The sequence below is a fragment of the Pleurodeles waltl genome, chromosome 3_1 (assembly GCF_031143425.1).
Source record: "Pleurodeles waltl isolate 20211129_DDA chromosome 3_1, aPleWal1.hap1.20221129, whole genome shotgun sequence".
In the NCBI taxonomy this organism is placed as follows: domain Eukaryota; kingdom Metazoa; phylum Chordata; class Amphibia; order Caudata; family Salamandridae; genus Pleurodeles; species Pleurodeles waltl.
In genome coordinates, this window is record NC_090440.1 from 888,580,756 (window position 1) to 888,606,553 (window position 25,798).

The following is a 25,798-nucleotide window of genomic DNA, read 5'->3' on the forward strand; positions in this document are numbered from 1 at the left end:
CAGACATGATATGGCCAGGTAATAAAGAAAGGACTGGACTGTCCTGGTGAGTATGATTGTAGGAAGTGTATAGCATCAAACAGCATTTGTAGTCTCCATTGTATTTATGCATGAGCTAGATGTGCTTCATACAATTACTCTTTCTCTTCATTTAAAAAAAGAAGAATGAAAATAAAATCTGAGAAATATATATAAAAAAGGTCTTGGTAATCAAAATGTTTTGTCATGCTAACTCAAATACACACATTAATACAGACATGAGCACACACACAAAAGCATGTACACACCACACACACACACACACACACACAGGTGTACCCATTACCGGAAAACACACTAGATGGTTGTCACCCATGCTAAAGTTACAAGAAGCATAAAGTTAATTAATTCACAATAAAATATAATAGCTTACCAAGGTTGTGAAGATGAAATGGTAGTACTCTGTCATCATTCCCATTGCCATCGCCTCCGAGGAAAAAAGAGAAAAAAAAGGTAAATCACAGAACATTACATCTTTTGCAAATCATATTCTTATGCTTATGAAATATGCTGACACACAGAAGAAGCATTACATTTGTTAAATGTAGCCACTTTTCTCCACCCTACTATCTATACAGTCACAAAATAGGACCCTCTGCCTGGAAATCTAGGGTTAAATGGCCAGTACAGTTTATCTGTCGCTGGGGGAACATTTCAACAATAAATGTACTTAGAAAACAGTATATATAATATGTATGTAGGTCATTATCAGTAAAACTATTATTGGAATGGTAATTGGTGACTGAATCACAATAAAGGACACTATCTTATGAAGATGGTTAAATAAATGAGGGATGGATAAAAGATCAGGTTGGGCTGTGGTTTAGTCAATCTCTCTTGCACATTGATAAGGTGTGTTTTTAGAGTAGATTTCAAGGTGAGGAATATGTTGATGGAACATAGGTTGGTAAAAAGTAAATTCCAAGGCTGGAGTTTAAGAAGCACAAATTACAGAACTTTGAGAGCACACAAGGAGATGAGGTGTCAACACTTCTTCAGAAGTATGTTTTCATTTCTGTAGTCTAGTCCCTAGAGACCTAAAGGAAGCTGTTTCAGCCATCAGTAGTTTATCAAATCCAGTTTGTAAAAGGTCTTTCCTTTCACTGAAGGGGACTATTAGCGATGAGTTTAAATCTTTATTGTATGCACCAAGGACTGACTGATTTAGCTTTTGAGCACATCCACACATTGGGGTCCTTTCATATTCCTTGTGCCAAACATCTTTGTAGGGTAATGAAAATAAGTATCTGATGTGCTCCCCAGTCTCTAAACAAACCAACTAGCAATTCACTCTTGTCAAACAAATGAGCAAAAAAGAAAGTTGAATTGATAAGCAATATTCAATGTGTTCCTCCTAGTTCAACCCACAAATAACTAAAGAGATTTGAACCTCTAAATTCTAACTTCAGCGGGCAATCTGGGGCATGTAGACACCTAGCAGCCTCCGCGCATTGCAGAGCAATGCCATATCCAATAAGAAAACTTCCAATTTAGTCCATTGATTGAAAGCATTTTCATTTCAGTGCATATATATGTATGAAGTTGTGCACTATATCCATTGCCCATTTCACAAAGTGTCAACAAAAAGGTTTTAAGGTCCTTCCTGTATTACGGTAACAATGATGACTGACTGAGGTGCAGTGGCAGGGTGTTCCAGCTCTTTGCCACAAGGTAGGCAAAGGTTCTTCCTCCAGCCGTGGTCTTCCGTAAGTGGGGTATGCTGGCTAGTGCCTGTTGAGCAGACTGGAGAGGTCTGGTGGGGAAGTAGACTGTGATGCAGTGGTTGAGGTAGGTGGGTCCTAGGTTGTGGAGCGCTTTGTATGCATCAACAAGGATTTTGAAGTTAATGTTTTTCTCGATAGGAAGCCAGTGTAGGTCTGTTAGGTGATTGGTGATGTGTTCATGGCAGGGAACGTCCAGGATGAGTGGAGGTGTTTTGGATGTGCTCTAGTTTCTTCAGGTTCTCTGGGTGGTGCAGGCATAGAGGGCTTTGCCGTAGTCCAGTCTGCTGGTAACCAGGGCATGAGTTACGGTCCTGCAGCAGTCCTGTGGGATCCATTCCTAGGTCTTCCGGAGAAGTCAGAGTGTGTGAAAACAGAAGGATGCGACTGAGTTGAGTTGGCGGGTCATGGTGAGCGATGAATCCAGGATGAAACCGAGGTTACATGTGCAGTTTGTTGGGGTGGAGGGGTGCTGAGGGTGGCTGGCCACTAGGAGTCATCCCAGGATGATTTGGAGGGTCCTACGATGAGGATCTCTGTCTAGTCAGAGTCGAGCTTGAGACAGCTGTCCTTCATCTAGGTGGCAACAGCTTCCATCCTGTTGTGGAAATTCTTCTTGGAAGTTGTGGGGTTTTCGGTCAATGAGATGAAAAGCTTGGTGTTGTCGGTGTAGGAGGCAATGTTCAGCCCGTGGTTCCTGATGATGGATGCGAGCGGGCCATGTAGATATTGAAAAGAGTGTGGCTCAGGGAGGAGCCCTGTGGAACTCTGCAGCTGATCTCCGTAGGTTCTGACAGGTAATGTGAGAGTCTGACTATCAGTGTTCTGCCAGACAGCAAGGAGAGTATCCACTGTAGGGCCTTTCCATGGATGCTGGCTGCGTGGAGTCTGGAGCTGAGGGTGAGGTGTGAAACCATGTTGAAGGTGGCCAATAGGTCCAGTAGGATGAGGGCTGCTGTATGTCATCTGTGGGGGCGAGTAGGGCAGGCTCCGTGCTGTGGTTGCTCCTGAAACCAGATTGGGAGATGTCCAGGATGTTGCTGTCCTTGATGTGCTTACGGAGTTGTGTGCTGATGGCCTTTTCAATGGCTTGGCTGGGAAAGGCAGCAGAGAGCTGGGGCGGTAGTTGTTGGGGTCCAGGGGGGTCAGCTGTGGGTTTCTTCAGGAGCGGGTGGATCTCGGCATGCTTCCAGTCCTCGGGGAAGGTAGCTGTATCTATGGAACAGTTGAGGGTGTGGCAGAGCTCAGGTGAGTTGGAGGTGTTGGCTTTGTTGAAAATGTGGCGAGGACAGGGGTCTGTAGGGGCTCCAGAGTGATTGCTGCTCATGATGGAGTCTCATCTGTGGTGAGGGTGGTCCAGCGGTGCAGGATCTGTGATGGTTCAACGGGTCAGAGCTGGGGGTTGTTGGAGGGCTTAGAGGGTCCTGTGGTCTGAAGCTGTTGTATATGTCTTTGATTTTTTGGTGGAAGAATTTGGCTAGTATGTTGCAGAGGTCTTGAGGTGGAGGGACATTTGCTGTTGCTTATTGGGGTTTGGCAAACTCTTTGACCATGGCATTTGGTGTTGTGAGCGGTAGTGCTGATACAGTCCTGCAGAGCAGCTTTCCTGGTGGTTCTGATGAGGTGGTGGTGGGATTTGATGGCAGCTTTGAAAGCCTCAAAGTCTTCCAGAGACTTACTTTTTCTCCGTCTTTTCTCTACCCATCTGCAGGTGTCCCTAGAGTCTAGGGGAGAACCAGCTGGTCTTCTTGAGGTAGTGTTTACCTAAGGTCGTATGGAAGATATACTAGGGTATTAGCGCATTCAGAGATCTATTGGTGGAACTTCAGTGCTGAGATGTTAGCTTCTGTGGTGAGGGGCGGGGGAGACTTGCTGAGGGTGTTGGTGAGCTGTTCCTCAGTGATCTGTTTTCATTTTCTGCTTGCGGATCAGAGTGTGCGCAGGTGGATGGTCGGTGTTGTGATGTTGAAATGAATGCAGTGGTGGTCAGTCCTCTGTCCAGTGGAGGTGTTGTCGATGGTGATGTTGTTGCTGGTGGAAAAGATGGCATTGAATGTGTGTGTCCAGCGATGTGTGTTGGCACGGTGACCAGCTGCTTCAGTCCTATTGTGGCGAGGTTCTCGAGCAGAGAAGCGGTGTTGGTGTTGTTGCCATTGTCAATGTGGTAGTTGAGGTCGCCGACGAGGAAGTAGTTTGTGGAGGCAAGAGTGTGAGGAGAAATGATTTCAACGATGGAGTCACTGAAGGCTGGGTGGAGGCTGGGCTGCCTGTAGATGAGGGTGCCATGGAAGGTAGGCTTGGGAGTGGTGAGTATCTGGAAATGGAGGTGCTCCATGAGGGGGAGAGTGTTCTGCGATGGTTGTCAGGCAGGTGGTGGATTTGTGTACAATGGCCAGGCTGCCATCTGGGTCGAGAAGGCTGGTCTTTGTGGAGTAGTTTGTAGTCACTGGAAATGTCAGAGGCGATGTCCTGTGCAGACGCTGGGTTTGTCCATGTTTTGGTGAGAAAGGTCATGACCGGGTGGGTGCAGTCTAGTAGGTCCCAGAGTTCTGTGGCATGTTCGTGGAAGGAGCGAATGTTGAGGAGGTTGCAGCTGAGGCACTCTGGGTGGGTGTTCGATGGCTCAGTGGCGGGAGTGTCCGGTGCTTGGTGTGGGGTGAGGGTGCGGTGGCAGTAGAGGTAGAGGCACGAGAAGGGTCCATGGGTGTCTCTGGGTGATGCAAAATGGCATGCGTGGAGTGTCCTGTGTTCAACACGAGGAGGGTCTCTTGTATTAGCAATGGAAGGTTGGAGGATTAGGGTTTGTGGTGCTGGGTGCGGTCCAGGAACGGACGAGCGCAGATGAGCTTGCCTTTGGCGCGCCGCGGGTGCGCCCGCTGTGCGCAGCCACACAGGAGCTTCCATTTAAAAGGGTAGGGAGGAAGAGGGTTCCAGTCAGCTGGGAGGCAGGAGGGTGGGAAAGCGCTTTGCAGGGAGGGAGAGGGTCATGGTTTTAGGGGCAGCAGCGGCAAGGAACGGAACATGGGGAGAATGAAAGGCTGAAAGGAGAGAGAAAGAGACAAGAAAGAAAATGAAAAGAAAAAATAAAGAGGACAAATAAATAGGCATAAGTAAAAGTGCAGCAAGTTACTTATACACAGATGGCCACTAGGCCACCAGGGATGAGGCACAGGTAAGAGCCTGGGGGTGGAGATGTGCCTCAAACTGAGAGTCAGGCAGGCTGTCAGTTCAAATGCAGCAGAGGCAGCAACAAGTGGTGGAGATGCACAGAGGAGAGCAAGCAGACGCTGACCAGGAGGACAGAGGAGTCACCCTTTCAGTGAGAGGCAGCCACCATTACGAAGGGGATGGAGGTGGGAGAGTCCAGTCAGCTGGGAGGCGGGAGGGCAAGAAAGAACTTCACAAGAGAGAGAGGGGATCAGGGCTGAAGGGGCAGCAGCGGCAGGGAACGGAACGTGGGGAGAGCGAAAGGCTGAAAAGAGAGAAAGAGACAAGAAAGAAAAAGAAAAGAAAAATTAAAGGTGACAGAAAAACAGGCAAAACAAAATGTGACAGCAAGATACTTACACCCAGATGGCCACTAGGCCACCAAGGATGAGGCGCAGGCAGGAGCCTGCAGGTGGAGGTGGGCCTTGAACTTAGAGTCAGGCACGTTCTCAGTCTAAACACAGCAGAGGCAGCAGCAGCAACAGGTGGAGCTGCGCAGAGGAGACCAAACAGATTCTGACCAGGAGGTCAGAGGAGTCACCCTCTCAGTGCACAGTGGCCACCATCAAGAAGGAGAGGGAGGCGGGAGGGTCTGGTCAGGTGGGAGGCGGTAGGGCAGGAAAGCACTTCACAAAGGAGAGAGGGGGTCTGGGCTGCAGGGGCAGCAGCGGCAAGGAACGGAACGTGGGGAGAAGAAAAGGCTGAAAATAGGGAGAAAATAGACAAGAAAGAAAAAGAAAAGATAAAATAAAGATGACAGAAAAATAGGCAAAAGAAAAAGTGACAGCAAGATACCTACAGACAGATGGCCTCTAAGGCACCAAGGATGAGGCGCAGGCGGGAGCCTGCGGGTGGAGGGGAGCCTTGGACTGAGAGTCAGACAGGCTCTCAGTTCAAGCGCAGCAGAGGCAGCAACAGGTGAAGCTGTACAGAGGACAGCCTGCAGACGCTGACCAGGAGGTCACAATCCTAAGGATGAACGTATGTGCAAGAGGCATATGGGTGTAGGTGCAACAGCTAATTTAAACAGCAAAGGAGACTAGTGCTTGTTGAAAAATCCAGCATAGATTTACCTATTCTTCCAGCTGTTCAAATATTAACACCTACGAAAAAACAATGGTTTGTGATTGAACATTCATTCCTCTGTCTCCTCCGCTTTTCCTCAAATCTTGAAAGCAATTTCCTCTCACATCGACTACATAAGTGATATAATTTACCTACATCCTTTGGGACAACTACTTGAAGGGAGAAATTTGAGGGTCCAGTTCACAAAGGTAAATTTAGACCTGAAGTCTAAGATTACCTTTGTGAATTGGGCCCTTAGACTTCAGATCTAAACTTAAACTTCAGGTCTCAGCTTACCTTTGTTAATTGAGTCCTGAGTGTTGTTAAGTAATCTGATTCCTAATCCTCCTCACACTCACGGTCATAAGCCTCTCACCAATGAGAGCTGAACAACCGTTGGCTAGTGCTAGCTGCCAGTTGGGCCTATGGTATATGCTTGCAGAACACAGCTCACTGCCAATTCTCAAATATAAGACCTCATTCCCATTAAGTGACTTTGAGAAACGTAATTGAAACGGTGTGTTCAAGTCATACCCCAGTACAGCTCAGATTGCTTTCACTAGTATGTGATCCAAAACCTTTGCCTTAATGCCACTTCTCCAAAATAATCAAGGCATTTCCCTTTTCCAATAGTATCCAACCTTTCTGAAATTGTCTTGAACTAAATGAGTGAAACCTGCTTTCCAGTCTTATCCACCCTCTTTGAAAGTGTCTTGAATGAAATGAAAGAAATTAAACCTACTTGTAAAGCACATTGATAGCATAGCAAGAGTGCCTTAGCGCAAAAGCAGAGCCGATACTAATTTGTTTGAGAACAGATAAATGTTTTCCATTACTGAAAGTCTTAACTCTGAATCATTTTTGCTAGAAAACGTCTTATTCAATTTACTGTAAAATAGTTCTCAAATTCAGCTGTCATTTCTTTTTTTCTTTTCCATTGTTTGTGCACTTGTACTGCTCATCCATGCTGTTACGGTATGAGCTCGAGCCTAAATGTAACCACCTCTTCACACTCTTTCACACTCAATCTGCACCACATTAGAGAGCTTGAGCTTACTTATTACGAGGAACTGCTGCCCTATTCTTCGTGGATTTTTCTCCGTTCAGTCAGGGGCTTACTTGCCCCCTGCACAAGCAATGTCATGGATAAACCACGATTGCTAGCATTGATCTGCGGGTGACTATCTCCAGCGGAACACAGCTGAAAGATGTAAATATACCAGATATAAGTCAAACTTTTGCTAGTTGTCTGTTTTATGTTTATTTTATTTACCCCTCTCTGTGTTTAACACAGTCCACCATTTTGCCATGATGTGACCTTAATGGTTGGTATAATATTATTTTTTCCATTTTAATAGTTCATTTGTACATAACAGCCATGTGTACAATGTGTAGTTTTTCGCATATTAAAAAAATAAAAAAATAAAAAAAAATATAAAACTTCCATGAAACATTTATGTGTTGTGACAAGATTGTGCACCAGTAAAAATCCTATGCTAAACTGTTGGTACAAAAATACATTTATGCAAGGCCGTTGAAAAGATTTCACAGAATGAGTAGTTGACATTATTTTTTTTCTTTGACATGTTCATTTGCATTATTTTTCAGTAAACCCACAGATATAATCAAGAATGAGTGGCTGGGACTAATATCAACATCATGGTGTTTTCCTTTAGGTTTGTGTTTTGATTTTAATGGCAAAGGGCTGTGTTCAGAAGCTCAAAAGTGGAGAAGTGGGACTAGGAAATGGAATATTGTGTTAGTTACAGGTAAAACTGAGTATGATCCCTAGCAGAATCAGACAAAGGAAAACATCAGGCGCAAGGAAATTTAACAATCAATAATACAAAAATAAAAGGATAAACAAAAACAATGCTATGAAAGTAGACACCATATTTTTCATGAATATTGTCAGGAACAAACAAGGGAGGTGTGTGTGATGTGTGGCAGTAGATTTCACGCTAAGCATAAAATCTTCAGGGAACCACGTGAGAACAAATTTCATCATCCTACTGTGCAAAAAGACTGAGGTAATAGCGTCCCAGGAGGACCTCCCGCGCGCTCGCAGACAGTTCCAGCTTTGGGCGTAATGATCCCCTGCTCACCTGCCTCAAGATCTGGGCCGCCATGGTGTGACTGCAGTCAAATATGATGCGGAACTCCCTGCCTCGCTTCATCTCCTTCAACAAGGGCCGTGCGTCCTCCGAGTCGAGGGGGAGCTGGCGGATCTTCAGTCGGATGTTGTACCGGGAGGGAGCCATTATGAGTTCTTGCAGTCGAATAAGGCCTTCAGGGAATGCAAAAAAAACAGAATTACAGCGAACGGTTGAGGTTTTCAACATTGGCTAATAAGGCCCTGCTTCTAGACAGTGGATACGTTAGGGATTTAAGGTGAGGTGGGCTGTTGGATTAGCAGGGCACGCTTGACATTGGATCAGCAGGTAGGTTCACATCTCATATAGAAATTCAGCTATTCGAAGACGAATAGTCCGCCTGTCAGATTTGCAGAACACTGAAGTTACATAAAAACATCTTTGTCTGTTTTGTAAAGATTCATTCTCTCATTCCGTGTTTTCTAAAAACAAATTCCCCCTATGTTCCTGTAGCTATGTTGTTGTTTAGAATCACTTGCATTTTGATCAGGTGATTGGATGATGATTTCATATCATAGAACACTTTGTGGTGAGATACATAAACTTGCCAAGGATCTTTGTAGCATCATGTCACACAATGAAAAAATGTCATGGTATCATGTTCGATTTTTATTAGAGATGTCAAGTGCTGTTTTGAAACAGCAAAAATGTTTGTTCGTGTTTTGTATGCATAGGCAAAAAAGAAACCTTGAGTTTTACAATAATCATACTCTTCTGACCGAAGTAAAAAAAATGGAGTAAGTGTCTAAATAATTGCAATGTAGCCCTTTGTTACACATTGTGAAAATCTGCTAGGTTGCTCTATTTTTTTCTGCAAAGGCCTATGCTGATTTGTGACAGACAAAATCAATGCTTGCATTTTGTCTATAATGAGAAAAGGCAAGCAACGCAGGCAAAATGTGAACATTGGTACTAGTGCCGAAAAACAGTAGTGACTGCCACAATAAATAAAAAAAGCAAACTAGCGAGCCACTTCAGCTTCATCAACATGTTTTATTAGCATTTTCATGAACAACCTAGACGCGTTATAATTCTTACATTATACATAAATATAAGGAACATTCTCAATCTTATAACACAATTTATGATCCCTGCTAGGAACATATAAAAAAGACTTGTTTTACTTTTGAAGGACAGGGTGCCCGTCAAAATGTGAAAGTCTGTTCCCCCTTATTTAGACTGTAGTTCATAATAATGCACTTGTTAGAAGGTGGGTGGGCAATCATTTGGATGGAGTGCCTTGTCTGCCAAACTCTAAATAAGACCCTTAAAATTAAAGTTACCACTGGAACCGAATTCTGCTATGGGTCAATGCTGCATCTCATTTAATTAACACTTTTCTTCTTCTCCAATTTTTCTCAATGTAATTTGCAGTACACAAATATTTTAACTACATTTGCACATTTGCATAACAACAATACGCCTTTCTCCTTTTATGGGAGTCATTTCAAACTCCTGTGAGAACGGTGTGATGTTTTGGGCAAATAAAAAGATGCCATTCATTTTGATGTTTCTCATTCTACAACCACATATCTGTTCATTGTAATAGATTAATTAATACTAAGATTTTTTAGAGGTAAAATAGCCAGGCAAACATTCATTACAAAGATCTTGCACAAACAAAATAGCAGCTATTCATATCCGTTTGTTTTCAATTTGAAATGTTTGCACACAGAAAAGTTCATCCTAAAGTACTAACCAGAATTCAGTGACAAAGTACACAATACCTTTTTCAATTAAGCAGAGAGTTTCTCTTTACTAGAAGTAGTAGGATCCGCATGACCATAAGGAAGTCCATAAAATCAAAATAGATTTAGCATATTATACCCATGGTAGGGTGAGCACACAATCTCATTTTAATAAACCACTCGAGATAATTGAAAGACCTTAGCTGCTTCATTCAACCAAATCCAAGCCCAAAGTAACAAAAGTTTCAATGAAGCCTCATCAGATTCATCTCTGGTATCTCATACTAAATGTCATGATTTCTAAAGGGCATATTTGATCACTGTGTGCATCTTTTCAGAAAATATCTTGTGTTTTTAACACATATCCCAAATTCAAAAGACCACAATACTCAGCAGTCTATAGGGGGCTAGCCATGTCTCTGCTCGATAGATTTCCAAAGACACCGCAAGAGGCTCTGGCTGCACTTTATTACTAAATGCTAGCAAAAAGTGTCCCATGTTATGTAGAGTGTAATCAATCTTATGAACTTCAGCTAAACATGTATCAGAAAGGCAAAATCTCAAAGACAAAACATAGAACTACTTCCAGCTTTTATTTCTGCCTCCTATAATATGTACTATGGAGCCAAATAGCACATTAGTGCAAAATACAACACTCATGAACGTTATGTAATCCTGTCCCATTTTTCAATTTCTCTCTTAAATTTCACATTAAAATACATTCGAGATGTTATAGTCTTGGTTCACGGCTTTTCAATCATTAATTAGAAAGAGTCAGATTATAATTACTTGTAAGAGGAAAGACCAGGCTAAAAACGTTAATACCCAGAGGCACACTGCCACCGCATTCTCCCCATTTCAGAGAATTACATACAGCAAAAGTCTACTGAAGGTTGTTAATATTTCTCTTTTCAAAATGCTCCAATGCCTGAAATTAATTCATTCTCCCCTGTTGAGTAATTTTCCCTTTAATCAGGGAAAAAAATTATTTCAGGACCACGGGAATAACACAAACAGACATAATGGAAACAGCTGCTGTTAACACTAAGATATAGCATTGCTTTTTAGTGCAAAATACATCCCTGGGTCATTTTACATTAAAGAACGGCTTTCTATAAAATACTGTTAATATCCCGGTTTCCCATTCACATCATTTCATGTAAATTTTCTCAAATTTTGTGTAAAGCCACAAGGTGAAAATATGGGAATTTCGCACATCACACATCCCTACTTCTACTGATAGGAGATGTAAACAGCTTTGTAAACCTGTTGTGCATTGCTGTTCATTATTTTTGAAATGACATTAGTTTCTGACACCATGACAAATTTATGACACCTTGACAATAATTTGATCTGTGAAATTTAGAGTTTTAGAGTTCAAATCCTGGGGTGAACTTTGACCATGTTTCACCAACTACAGTAAAAAGAAGATTCAATTCCTCTGTGTTAGAAATTGGGTTACTGGTTGACTGGGGTGTGAGCCCTGGCCAAGCATCAACCAAAATCTGAATCTGAATAAGGCACAAGCAACCCCAAAGTAACCTCTGCTCATCCCTCTGGTAGCTTGGTACAGAGCAATCAGGCTTAACTTAGAGGCAATGTGTAAAGTTTTTGTGCTAAACCTCAAACAGTACAACAGTGAAACACCACATAAAATGTTCCCACTCCAGGCTTGAAAAACAGAGAAGCATTTAATAACTAAAAGAAGACCAAAATGACAAAAATCCAATCAGTAAAACTTGAGATATTATTTAAAATAAAAAATAAACTATAAAATAATGCTTATAAGCATAAAGCACCAACTGGGGATATCTGGTCGCCCTGGACCCGGCCAAATTAAAAAGTTCAAGCTGACTGCGATGGGATGTGGGTGTTATACAGTCCCAAAGTAGTCCAGCTGAAGGTTTTATTTGCATGGAAGATCGGCAGGACCAATGAGAGAGTTGCTGGTGGTGGTCAGTGTGGCTCAAGGAGCAGGCTGGGAGTTGGGCTAGATCTTCATGTGGATGGTCCATGTGGGTGATTTATGCTTGCTGTGCCAAAAGATGAACATATGGCGGCTTGCACTGATTGTCCATGTGAGCAATGAAGTCCTGGTGCTAACAGGCCTATTCATAGATGTGATGTGCTGGAAAGCTTGAATTTAAGAGCTTGAAAGCCACACCAAGGGGGAAGGATCTGAGAGGCACTTCCTGGGGTCCAGCAACTTGCTAAGACAGGTCCATGAGGTGCTGGGGAGAATGTTATATCTCTGAGGCTCAGATCAGAAGGCCAGCCGACTAGCTCTTTAAGTCACTCTGGGATCCTGGGTTCAAGACAGAGTTGCAGGTCCAGTTCTTCTTCTCCAGGCAAGAGGACAGCAGGCAGCACAGAAAGTCAGCAGCTTCTTCATAGTAGTAGTTTGACAGAGTGGCAGTCCTTGCAGCAGCACAGCAGTTCTTCTTTCTGGCAGAGAATCCACAGGACCAGAAGTGTACTAAAGTGGTAGTGTCTGAGGTCCTTCTTTTATACACAGTTGTGCCTTTAAAGTGGGGAGAAGCTCCTAGAGGCATGCCTATGAAGTGCACAGATACCCTGCCTCTCCTGTCCTTGCTCTAAGCTGGCTTAATTGACAATGCAGGGGCAATAGGCCCTTTGTGTAGAGACAGGACAAAGCCTATTCAGGTGTGAGGCGCTGCCCAGCTCCTCCCTCCCATCCTACCAGTGATTGCCCTTCCATTCACACCTAAGCTCTCATTGTGTGTGACTGTCTAGGAAGAATAAGCAAAGCCCAACTGCCATCTATACCCGGTCATCTGACCAGAGACAGGCTGCAGGCACCAAATGGCTAAGGCAAGAAACCTTCTAAAAGTGGGATTTTCAAAATGTAAAATCTGACATCATAATAACTTTTTATTTTAAAAAAAGGGTTCAAAAGACACCAATCATGAACTTCGCATTTGGATATTACACTCAACAAATGGAATAAAGCATCTCCAATATTATCCTATGGAGAGACAGGCCTTGCAGAAGTGAAGAATTAATTTAAGAGTTTTTCACTACCAGGACCAAATTTTAAAGGCACTGCACCCTGTCCCTTGCCTGTCTAGGGCCTCCCTTAAGGCTGACTTGTACGTATGAAAAACAAAGGTTTGGGCCTAGAAAAAGGTGTATTTTGCCAGGTCGACATGGCAGGTTAAAACTACAGACACAGTCTTTGCAATGGTAGGCCTGAGACATGTTTAAAGGGCTAATTAAGTAGGTGGCAATATCAGTACTGAAGGTCCACTAGTAGCATTTAATTTACAGGCCCTTGGCACATGTAGTGCCTCTTTACTAGGGACTTACAAGTAAATTAATTCTGCCAGTTAAGTATAAGTTAATATTACCATGTTTTAAGGAAACAGCACATGCACTTTAGCATTGGTTAGAAGTGATAAAGTGTGCAGAGTCCTAAGGCCAGCAAAAATGAAGTCAGCAAAAACTGGAGGTCTGAAAGCAATAGGTTAGGGGAAAACCACACCAGGGATACCAGGTCTAACACTCTACACCAGAACTAATGTTATTCTTTTCTTAATTTCACTAAAAATATGCATATTGTTCAGCACTTCTCAAATGTCACCAGATGTCAGTTACACACAATATAAAACTTTCTTGCCAATGTATAGTAGATGACTAGATTTACTTTTAAAGTGCAGGTAGCATTCAAAACAACATTGCATGTTGTATGAAGAGGACTAACTAAACAATCCTATTACAATTCAAGATGACTGTCATTACTTCACACATCCTCACGTCTAGCGTTATTACTTAAATATTTATTACATAAATGGCCATTTCGTATGATTAACCTTTACTTTGTCCTGGCTGATTTACTCTTCGAATTTCAGTTCTACCAAATTTAGGTTCAAGACACATGCTGGAGATCAGATGGAGTAGGATTCACTCATTGTAAAGGTCAGTGTAAGTATTCCTGGTCGAAATTAAATGGGTAAAAAAAGAGTAGGTGATATATATCTGAACTTATAGGGCATCAGGTCAAGAGCAGCAGATCAGAGAGGAACGCAAAATGTTGACACTTACACAAACTTTGCTGACCAACTGATGCCCCAACATATAAAGTGGCTAAAACAGAGGAAAGAATATGAGGAATGTCACTCCAAGTCAAATTTGTATTTCAGAAACACGCCCAGAAAAAGGTTTCCAGGCGTACTTCTGCAAAGATATGTGAAGTTTCCCCCAGGATTTTATTCTCCATAGCAAAGATCTCCAAATAGGAACAATAGGCTCCCGTACGCAAACACATATTTTTCTTCACAGGGGAATATTATTCAACTCAGACAGACGTCATCTACTGCACCCCTAGTATATCTGAGGGTAGTCCAATCTCATTTGTGCCATGAAAAAGGATTTACACTAACCCTTAGTCACAGTAAAATAAGCATTTCTAGGGTGTACAGAGAAATGATTGGAGTTTATGCTGACCACACAAATATGTGCATGTTGTTGGGTGTTGACAAACTTTCAGATATAACATCTTGGAAAGCCCATTTTTCCATCTGTTGAGAGAAATTTACAGGTGCATTGAACTCCAGTGTAGATGTCTACAGATATAAATGGATTCAAGGAAACCCTTTGAAATTGCTTTGTGCCAGAAATCTTTTTGTGAATTTATGGCAGGGATAAAACAAGTACATTTAGTCTTAAACGTATGTTTCTGATCACATTTACATTTGTGAATAGATCCTTGTGTGCTCAGTATTTGTGGTTAAAATTCTTCTTACTGCTAGTATTCCCAGCAATCTTTACATTTATTGTATAGCCAACTTTTTATCTATGTATATTTAGCTAAGAGATGCAGTCAAAGTGTACTCGAGGAGGTTGTAGTATGTGTACAGTGTAGGCAAAGTCTGACACTGCAATCACACTCAATAAACTCAATACTGAGTTTGATATTTCAAGGTACATTTTTTTAAAGAAAACACATTTATTTACATATCAAAAATATATTCCAGCTACAATTTTGAGGACCATACAATGCACTATTTCCAGCACCTGTCAGGGCCAATATTGAGACCACAAATGTTGTTATTGTGCATCATATGCTGTAGGGAGCTAAATTGCAGTTACCATTGGGGTCTACAGTATTTCTATGTCTAAAGACCAAGGAACCTGAGTCTAGTACCACCATTAGGTCATAGATATTTATTATAGACAATTTTTCCTAATGTGGCAGTCAAAATTAGCATGTATGATCTTTGTTCCACTTCATAAGCAATGCATAATTCAGGTCATAATAACTCAATAGATGTGTACCCTGATGCCTGAGAATGTTTCAGAAAAAAATGAGAATGCACAACACGGTATAACCCACCGTGAAGTGTGATACTCCGGCCACAAATTGAATTGTAAAAATACACTGATTATAATGTAATGTTTTAGTGCTCTTCTTAGATCCAAAGATCAGAGTAAGGGCAGTAGGTGAGGTTTCTGGCTTAATCCACAAAGCTCCAGTTAGCACTCCACCTGGTCCAGAACATTCATATGTGTCATCAAATGATGTATGAAATGATGTGACACCATAATTAGGTCCCCCTTTTACACCAGACTTTAGGATCCAAAATATTGCAATGTGTGGTTGCAATTTTCAAAGAGTAGTTGCATACACGTGACACAGAGGAGCCACTAAGGCCAGCTTACAGCTGGGAACTATTATTTAGGTTTGAGGTCCACATCTTTACCCAGCTGAGTGAAACTGCTCCAGTGTCAGTTGTCCAGTCGATTCAAACAACCAAAAGCAAATAGGTAAATGAAAAAAACACTTGAACTCTCTCAGACAGAAAAGAGTGGGATAAAGGCTTCCAACTCATCAATAAATCAAGGCTGTGCAGGTTCACCACCAGACACAGTCATTCTGTGGTCTGAACAAATCCTCAACCGATAAAGCAACTATTTTGAGTTCCATCAAGGGCAGCTGTCTCCAGAGTGTGATGACCTCAGGGAAGGCTGGGTCCCGCAAGCCATTCTTCAAAAAGATTTAAACTTCTTAGACTTGCTCGTTTCCTTTAAAATCAGTAAGCTCGTATGGCCTCCAAGGTAATATAGTTCCAACGTTCCAAACAGTGTACAGCAACAGGGTTTCACCAGGACTTAGAAAATGTGACAGCCTTAGGGAAACACGGGGTCATATTTTAGGATGCCCCTCTGTGGTGATGCTGTAAAGCTTCTTTGAAAGACCAGATGAATACAAAAAAACTAATTCCCCAAGATCAACTGTTAACCTAGGTTTGGGGGGAGGGGATTCATGGCAAGCCAAATCCAATCAAAGATTGTGCCATGTGGCATAAACATTTCTCTTGCAAATCTTCTTCCATGGCGTTGCAACAAACACAAGTAGATGAAAGGCGCCAACAGTTCAAACGAATATGTATTGCCATGTATTTGTCCTTTGACCATCACAGGTCCAGTACCGGACAAAAGCAGGAAATCATAAATGGCCTCTAGGATTTGTATTTGGAAGTGATGGGATAAATATCCAAGCCAAGGTTAAGCTATCATCAAGCAGATGGGTAGACAGAGTTGCAAAAGCAGCAAAATTGAACCAGACCAGTACTTTTTCCTCAGGGAGGTCTGAGACCTATCATTTGACAATGTGAGCTCTGCCGGTCCCACTAGACAGGTTGCAATGTTTGCAATGGGAGAATTAATTAAATACAGGCAGCTATGAATGCAAAGCAACTAAGTGGGACCATTCAGCCTAGTTTGACACTGAGTAGTGGCTCTGCACTGGAACACCCAAACGTTGAGCACACACTACAGTCACAACATACACAACACATAAATATGTATAGGAGAAGGATCTCAGCTACAGTTGAATGCATAAACTTTATATAGAGAGACTCTGTATGCCCAACTCCTGAGAACACTGTAAAAAAGGCCTATGCCGTTCAATAAAATTTCTTTGCCCCACCATATGTCCTCCAGTCCTTTAAGCATACAGTAAATAACCTTTTTAGTGGATGTGGGTACTCTTTGCGTGCATCTTCAGTCCTGTAGAACATGTGATTATCTGATGATGCCCCATCCAGTGGAGAGTCCATGAGGAAAGGAATGCAGTCAGCTAGACAGAACAAGTTATGAAACATCTCTGCAAAGCACACAGATCATTGTCCCTTCATGTGTTATACACAAATGTACTAATTCTCACTGCATTTCCTTCAGGGCTGGACAGGCAATCTGAGAGATAGGGAAATCCCCAGAAGACTGAGAAAATGTGACTCGTTTTAGGAGTGGATGGATGGAGAAATCTTCAGCTATTTATCCTAGGAAACTACCATTACTAAATAAACAGCATTGTCTTGTTGACATATACATAATTTGCTCCCCAAACCAAATCCCCCAGGAAACGGTAGGACTCACTCATTACATTCACTTGGTACAATATGGGGCTGGTATGAGCACATTTTCCAGCTCTGATTTTAGCTCACAGTTCACTACTGTTGTCATTGCAATATTTAATGGATTTTGAAATAGGATAAGGTATTTATTCATGTATTAAAACTTCCATACAGTGAGCAACATAAGACACAGACAGTACCTTTGTCTGGTATGTTTTGGATCAAACACCCATTTCCTGTCTATTATGTTTTCTTATCAACTGGTAACACTACATTATTTGCTCTAAATATTTATCTGAATCTTCACAAGTAAAAGCATTATCTCCCGATCGTTCCTGAAAATAGACACAAAAGAGGTGTCCAATTAGTTTTTTTGGCCGATTTCAATCATGCATTTTGAAATGTTAGTACTGCTAAAGTGCTAAGGTAAAATATTATTTCCATTAAAATTCCTGCAGTGGCTAATTTTAAAAGCTTGTGAATTGTCATAATTGGACTCACACCCAAAAAGTGAAATTTGCTGATAGGGAAAAGAGTGCATTATGCACAAAGGCAACTCAAGGCATTATCGAAACGTCACAATTGTAATATTTGGGAACACACGATGTGGGTATTTGAAGAAAATGAGGCTGGCATTGAAAGAGATAAACATTCAAAATAATTTACATATGGAAATAGGGTGATTAAGGTCTAAGTACAGGCACTGCAAAATGAGGCAAAGTACACGAAGGAGTACACCATATTCAAAGATTTGCAGATTGACAAATGGTTAAAAAGTGAATTACATCCCCTTTGAACAGCGTTGATGTAGATGGGGTCTACTGAATAAAACAAAATTAAATTGTCTTAAAAGATACAAAAAGTGCCTCAAAACGTTTTTTTTAATTGAGCAAGACCTTAACAATGTGTAATGTATACTATGCCCGTGTTGCACATAGCTCCATGAGGCCATTTTGATGTAAGGGTGTGTGCTGTCATATTTCAGTAACATACACTACCAAACACACAGGAACAAACAGAACATAAATGTCAATCAAATACATTTAAGTGGGCATGCGGAGAAATGTGTATTTTGACCAAGATGGACATAAAAAACTTTATGAGGAAACATCTGGTGCACACTGTGCACGTTTAAATTGTACATGCGACAAGTTACGAGAAACAAAACGGGTCAATTTCTGTGCGAGGTAAGGTATTGAGACAATTCTGGAAAACAGACAGATTTAGTCAGAGTTAACGATAGAATACATTTAAGATTCCATATTCTTTTGAACGTCAGTTTCAGTACTGAATACACCTTCTCCTTCTTGAACAACTTGAGGAAGTAGTTGAAAATAGAATGCCCACCTGCCCTGTTAGGCCTCGCATAATTCTTGATCTATCCGAGTATGTGAGAATTGGACACTTCATTTTTAGTGTTCCTTATGTTTCTTGTTGATTCACTCACCATTATAACTACGGGCCTGATTAGGAGTGTGGGGGTCCTTGAACCACCACATTCGCAGTGGCTGTCGGAACGCCGCAGTTGTGGCAGTCCGACTGCCACATTACGAGGTTGGTGGGCAGCCCTGCCAACCTACTGCCGTCTCCACTGGAGTCTTTGATCCCAACGGGCTAATGGTGGCGGAGCCAGGACGGCTCTAAAGTCAGTGCCAAACTACTGATTACGACCTGGTTCTTCACCAGCCTTTTCATGGCGGTTTCTCCTCCATGAAAAGGCTAGCGGAGAACAGGTGCAGGGAGACACAGGGGTCCCCTGCACTGCCCATGCACTTGTCATGGGCAGTGCAGGGGTCCCCCTGCCCACTACCCTTACAATGTTCTTGAGTGTTATGTAGGTGCTGGTGCCCCCTGCAGCCGGCAGCATTGCTGCTGCACGATTAAGAGCCAGTGAAAATGCTGCCGCCACTTTCCCACTGGGCTGATGGACGGCAGCCTTGGTTTCTGCCTGTCAGCCCAGCGGGATAGTCGTAATGAGCCCGATGGGGAGGTAACCAGTATGGTGGCAGCCTCCCTGTTGGACGTTCAGCAGACGGGTCATCCTGTCCGCCAAACTCAAAATCAGGCCTTGTATCTCATATTGTTAATAATATACATGTGAGATCCAGTTAAGACATATATTCTAAACTAAAATTTCACTTGTGCATGGGCAATATATGTCTATTTGGCTAGACTGAGGGAACCTGGAACCTGATAAGTTACTCCAACCTCTTCCCAGGAGGTCAAACCTCAGATGAAGGCAAAGCTGTTCTGCCTTATTATGCAGCACAATAACATCTTTTTGAACAGCAGCGCCCTAATGGCTTAGTGGCACCTTAGCTATAAACAATTAGCAGTTTTTAATTTGTGACTTAGCTATGAAAAGAAACTCCATTTGACCAGTTAAACCAAACCAAGAATGAGCAAACTATGCTTGTTTAAACAAAAATCACAATTGTATTCCACTTCAAGATTATCAATTTGATACTTTCAGCGTTACAATAATGTTTTGCTCCTTATTGAGTCCTGTCAAAATAAATTATGCCAACTACAGTATGTAAGTATCTATGTTGCTTCCTTGTTGTGTGAGCTCAGGAAATTATGACGATTTGTCTGAAATGTTTGGAAGAATATACTAGCCACCTGCTTGGAATGTAAACAAGCATTTCAAAAGGGGGTCGTTGGTATTTTGTTTTTCCAGTGCAAGCTCCATCTTTGGAGGAAAAATAATCTTTGCTGAGTGGGTGCAGCTAACATGACGGCTGCTGAGCAAATTACTCTGTCTTCAGAGGAACTACTTTAGGCTCTTCTGAAGTCATAGGGACCTCTTCAAACAGGCAAAGGGCTCTAAATGTGGCAAGTGGTCATCCACCACACTGGCAAAAGTCATGACCTCTGCTGACATAGCAGTATGTAAATTTCCAATTGAAAAACAATGAGAGACAGATCTACCTGTATGCTGGTCAATTGATTGATTTATTGGGTAAAACATAAACTAAGATTATTACAACTTTCAAATACACCACAGACACTTAGCATTAGCTATGATCTATAATCAATTATTGTATACCAGCAAATGTATGTAAGATTTCTAATACTGCTGGTGATTTATGTTGGTCCTGCTCTGAAAATATGGGAAACATTTCATATGCTGTTTTCTTCTGATAAGGTGATTAATTTCTAGAGTCCAATATGGTCTAAAATTAATTGTATTAATATATTACATTTGTCTCTCCCTTTCCTAAATGTATTCTTTTGCTCTTTTTCACTTTTGGGCCAGACTAACATTAGCAACAGCTATAAAATATTGAATACTGTTATTTCTATTGCTTTTCAGCAAATCACTTCATGTTGAAAGTATTTCTCTAAAATGTCATTTCTCTCTGGGAGAAATGTGTGCAAATCACAGAATTGATAGATCACAAGTGGTTTCCACCAATCAAAAGAGATGTGCCTTGGTAACCATTTAGCAACTTTTTTTATCAAGAAAATCCACCTGCATTCAAACCTGTTGTTCTCAAGATGATGTTTATGAACCTCAGTGAAATACTTCATTCATACTCTGTTCATGTTTTTACTAATGTTCAATATACTTCTGTTATGCTTTCGATTTCTTTCTAAATCTATATAGATATAATCTGTAGTGAAAATTCTTTATATTCAATCTCATTTCATCATCTCTTTTCTACTACCCTTTCCTCTATCTTTAATTATTTTCTTTCTTCTACTTCATCTTTTTGTATTTATTGTTATAAATGTTTATGTTGAACAGTTTATGTTGTTTATAAACAGTTTGCAAATACTTCCTGAATAAATGCTATGTTTCTTAAATACATAAATACAGAACTGCTAAGCTGTTTTGTGTATTATTGTTGTCTTAAAATTGTATTGGCCTTTTTCTGCTGTTACTTCATGCAAAAACATTAACTAAACGGTTAACAAAATTTAAAGGCTAATGCTGTAGTTAATAACTGCTGTTCATTTTATAAAATAAACAAAATTCTGAAACTGAAAAAATCATAATAGCAACAAAATAGCTTTTGATGGGTTATTCCTGTATGCATCAATTTAGTGGGAAATGTGCAACAGAAATCTAATATTTTAAACTAATATACTCAGGAGCTTTGAGAATATGACAATGAAACAATGGGGTATATTTACAATTCCCCTGTGGCACAATAGCGCTGAGGGAGTGTCACTTTTGCGACACTTCGGTGGCGCAGTGCATCTGCACATACTTACAAGGCCAGGTAAAGCCACCTTATGTGGCTTTTCATGCCTTGTAAATATGGCCCCCTTTCACGCATAACTCTGTGTGAAAGGGGCATTCCGTGGGCGTTCCCACGCAGCACTCGTGGAATCTGATGCAGTCCCAGATTTACAAGGTTTTGTAAACCTGGGAATGTGTCAGATTCCTACACCACCCCAGGCGTAGCATAAAAGTAGTGCAATGGGGCGTAATACCTTTATTTCTCCTCATTGTTTGCTCTTTCTATGTGCGCTGCATTCTGTAGCATGCAAAGAAGGAAGAAAATGCCATTAATGATTTTTTATGTGCAGGGAGGTGTCCCTAAACAATCACCTCTGCAACACAGGCACCCTATGCACCATGGTGTAAGGGTGCCTGCATTGGCGTTAGGCAGCCAATTGTGCGTCAGCGCACAGGAAAGTACAGGGATGCTTCATATTGCTATAAATACAATTCATCCCTGCACTTTCCCAATGGCGTAGTGTGGTGCAGTAAGCTGGCTTGCGGCATCACAAGACGTCAGTTTCTTGTAAATATGGGCCAGTATTTCTTAAGAGGAACATGGGGAAAACTTGATGAGGAAGGTTTCTGAAAGCATCACCTCGGTGCTCATTTTTTGGCTGGGATTTGTTTAGTTGACTAGGTTTATTTATTTTAATGTAATATTACACACATCTATGTGCATATACATACATAAGTAGCTTTCAACTTGGAGTGTTTATAAGGATAAAGTGGAAGGACAAACCATTTTGGAGATCTGAAATTGTGTTGATGTTACAAAAATATATTGTGTATCTGCACACTGTTGTTTCAAGAATTAAGTGTTATTATTTTGTGCCACTTATGGGATACATGGTCAAATTATTTATTTAAAAGTTCAGAAGTTTGGAAACTTAATTGGAGTCCTAGGGCAGACAGGGGTTACTGGCTCAAATTATGACATTATGAACCTTGTAACATGTATGCACAGGTGTGAAATCCATGGCCCTCATGAATGAAATGAAGGAACTGATTGCAGGGAACTGGCAGGCCACTAAGAACTGGAGAGCCCACTAGACACTCTTTTTGTGCTGGCACAGTAAATAAATGCCTGTTGAGCCATTACAATTGTCCTGCTGCAAATACTCACAGCCTGGCATGCAGATGGTAGTCACACTCCTAAACAAAAAGAGGGGTACACATGGTGAGCTCTTCCAGATCACAGGGCCCCACTCTGAGTTATAATCAATGTCACAGACAGCCTTCAGGTCACATGTATGATTTTCATGCCTGCAGAGGCCAAAAAACTAAAATCAATAGAAACTCAATGGGGGACTCAAGGCAGGAGAGTACAGAGCCATGCAAGGGACATTTTCCAATCTAAAAAGTGAGTCTTGGGAAAGACAAACAATTGACACAAGTACTGTAAGGATCCTATCGCCTGTGCAAGGAAAAACTGACATTTCTTTTCTTTACTCTCGTTTGTGATCTCCACTGAGGACTGGGGATGGTATTTATATCTGTAAATCAGCTCTATTATGCCTCTAAATCAGAGGTCTCCAACCTTATGTATAATAAGAGCTACTTATGTTGCATGAAAAACATTGTGAGCTACTATTATTATTAGTGGCGTAATATTGACCACATCAGATAAGATTACATTAGTGGCCACCATCTGCAAGATTATCAGCAGTGATCACCTCAGTGAATGAGGCAGGGTGGTCAGCAGTAATGTAAAAAAAGCTGTGTTTATAAAAAATGTCTCTATGCAGATAATACATGCCAGCAACAGCAAAGTGACCCTGGCACAACGGTAAAAATATTAGTAATAAGGCCCTCGCATGACTTATGACTAAAAAATCAACTTTAATGATGTATTTCGGACGTCGAGTCATGTGTCTACAAACATCAGCTAAAGAATTCTAAACATACACCTATGTTTGCCTTGAATAGGCATGTTTGCCCTACATATATTAATTCACCCAGACAAAAGATTCCAATTTGGTCGACTGGTCTGCATACAGGAGAGCTACTTACAGGTAGTAGGACAGCTACCAGTAGCTCACAAGATATTTGTTGGAGAAGCCTGCTCTAAATGAATGGAAGAACAGTTCCCCGTATAGCCATAGAGGCAGCATAAATATGGCCTTTCATCAGTGTCATCTGCTGGTCTGTCTATAGGGTCTACGTATATGGAAGCTTAGACACAGCATATGTTTTTAATTTCTCTCCCTCCTCGGCCAATAAGGATGATTATTTGCAAACACTAGAATAAGTATTATACATACACATGATGGTGGACTGCATCTCAAACAGAGAACACCGTGCCGACGAGATTAAAACTAATCTTGAAAACAACTGACTAGAGAAGTCCATCAGTCCTGCACAAAAACCTAATGACATTTTGTTACCCCACTAATTTCTCAAAAAGAAACATTAAGCAGAAACCATGAATACTAAAGTAGCTTTAAAATCTCTAGAACTCCAAATGTTTCATCTTAAAGTCTGAAATGTCATAATGATATTCAACATAACAAAATGACAAAATATCAGTTCAATAGTACGATTTGTCAGAATGATTAACACTAGAAATCGAAGAAATATGTTGCTGTGTTACTAAATGAAAATTAATACAATGTATAAAACAAAGAAATATAACAGCCCAGTTTTTGCTCAGCTTTAAAATGCGTAATATACAGTTGTGAGGATGCCTTCTCCTCTGTATCTTATCTGTGCTCCAAAAAGCACTAAAGTGGTTGAAATCTCACGCCTGCTGATCAAGAGCATTCATTCACTTCCCTCAGCCAAGATCTAAATAAAGGCCTAAATTACCCACCTTGGTAAATGAGAAACATTTAACCTGATTGGGTACAAAATGGTGAGCTGGTACAAATTACATTATCTTCTTTTCCCTCTAAGTGTAAATATGATAATGTTACATCATAGGGTGCACAGTCTTGTCATGTAGGTCAAACTGCACCAAAGGAGCATCCTATGCCCCCTAAACATTTTCGCCTGTGAGGGGGAAGAGCTAATTTCACTTCACCTAAAACTAAATGAGGCAAAGTTGGGAAATTTCACCTTTTTTTTGCAGAGATGATGTATCTCACATTTTCCTAACTACTCAGACGAGGACCTTTGCACGTCAATAGTTAAAATGTGGCTCCTCCATATTGCATCCTAGTAGCTCAACCATGTGCTACTCATATATGAGATGTTTCTTCATAAATAATAGTTTTATATATCAAAATAATACAAAAAATAAATAACTAGTTTAGGATGCGACTGAAACCAATTGGAATTTTCAGTACTGGACTAAGTGCAGCTTACACCATATGACAATAAATGGTTACAGAAGAAACTATTGTAATGGGTCACTGTCCACAAGCTCGTGCTTTTACAGCCTTCTGCTGAAAGTGACGCTTTACATAAGCAGAGATCTAAATGTTTTAATGTAAAGGCAGAAACTTATTTTTCTGGCTCGTCCCAGGAATGTAAAATTCTAAAAAAAAAAAAAAAGAAAGAGTCCGAGGCCTTTAATACAGTATCACCCATTTCCAGTGGCTGCTACAACATGTGCCTACATGCTGACTGACAAGAAAGTACATATTACTAACATGCACAGTATTATCACAGAAAGAAACCAGGAATCTAAAATTCTAAAAAAAAGAAGAAAAAAAAGAGTCTGAGGCATTTAATACAGTATCACCCATTTCCAGTGGCTGCTACAGCATGTGCCTACATGCTGACTGACAAGAAAGAACATATTAATAACATGCACAGTATTATCACAGAATTAAACTATGCACATACCTGTGCTGTCATCATACACAACTGTTGCCGACTTCCACCTCAAAAACTGTACAAGGTCCAGGATGGCATGGCTTAGGGAAGCATAATCTGGGTACAGATTGACATAAAAGGAGTCCCTATTATCCAGAGGATGGTGCTTCCATCGGACTTGAATATGTGGAACCTCCACTGCATTGCATATCGACTGAACTGCATTGGACGAAGAACTGTGAGAAGGTCCAAAGATTGCAACCACACCAAGGGCAAGCTGATCGCAGGCTGTAAGGGAAATAATTGAAATAATGAACTTAACAAAGACTACTCTTAACAAGAAAGTCACAGGATTAGCAAGAGAATTGTTAAATACGGTTGGATAGGTGTAGATGCTAAGATTATTTATTTGTGTCGTATTGAACTCAACAATAAAATAACGTTCAAACTCCTCACCCATGCTCACAAGGCACTGCACAACACCGGACCAGAATACCTCAACAGACGGCTCTACTTCTACACCCAACACGGCAGCTCCGCTCCTCTGACCTTGCCCTCG

At 41.2% G+C, this 25,798-nt stretch overlaps 1 protein-coding gene across 1 annotated transcript in view; it reads right to left on the reverse strand.

Annotated features, from left to right (window-relative positions):
• The window catches only part of GRIK3 (glutamate ionotropic receptor kainate type subunit 3), a 1,024,044-nt gene that overhangs the window by 511,468 nt on the left and 486,778 nt on the right, over positions 1-25,798 (reverse strand). Inside the window, exons 3-5 of the mRNA XM_069223872.1 lie at positions 25,270-25,527; positions 8,138-8,319; positions 413-466 (exon numbers count right to left, since the gene is read on the reverse strand). Of these exons, the coding sequence (XP_069079973.1) occupies positions 413-466; positions 8,138-8,319; positions 25,270-25,527 (494 nt within the window). The remainder of the gene's footprint in view (positions 1-412; positions 467-8,137; positions 8,320-25,269; positions 25,528-25,798) is intronic.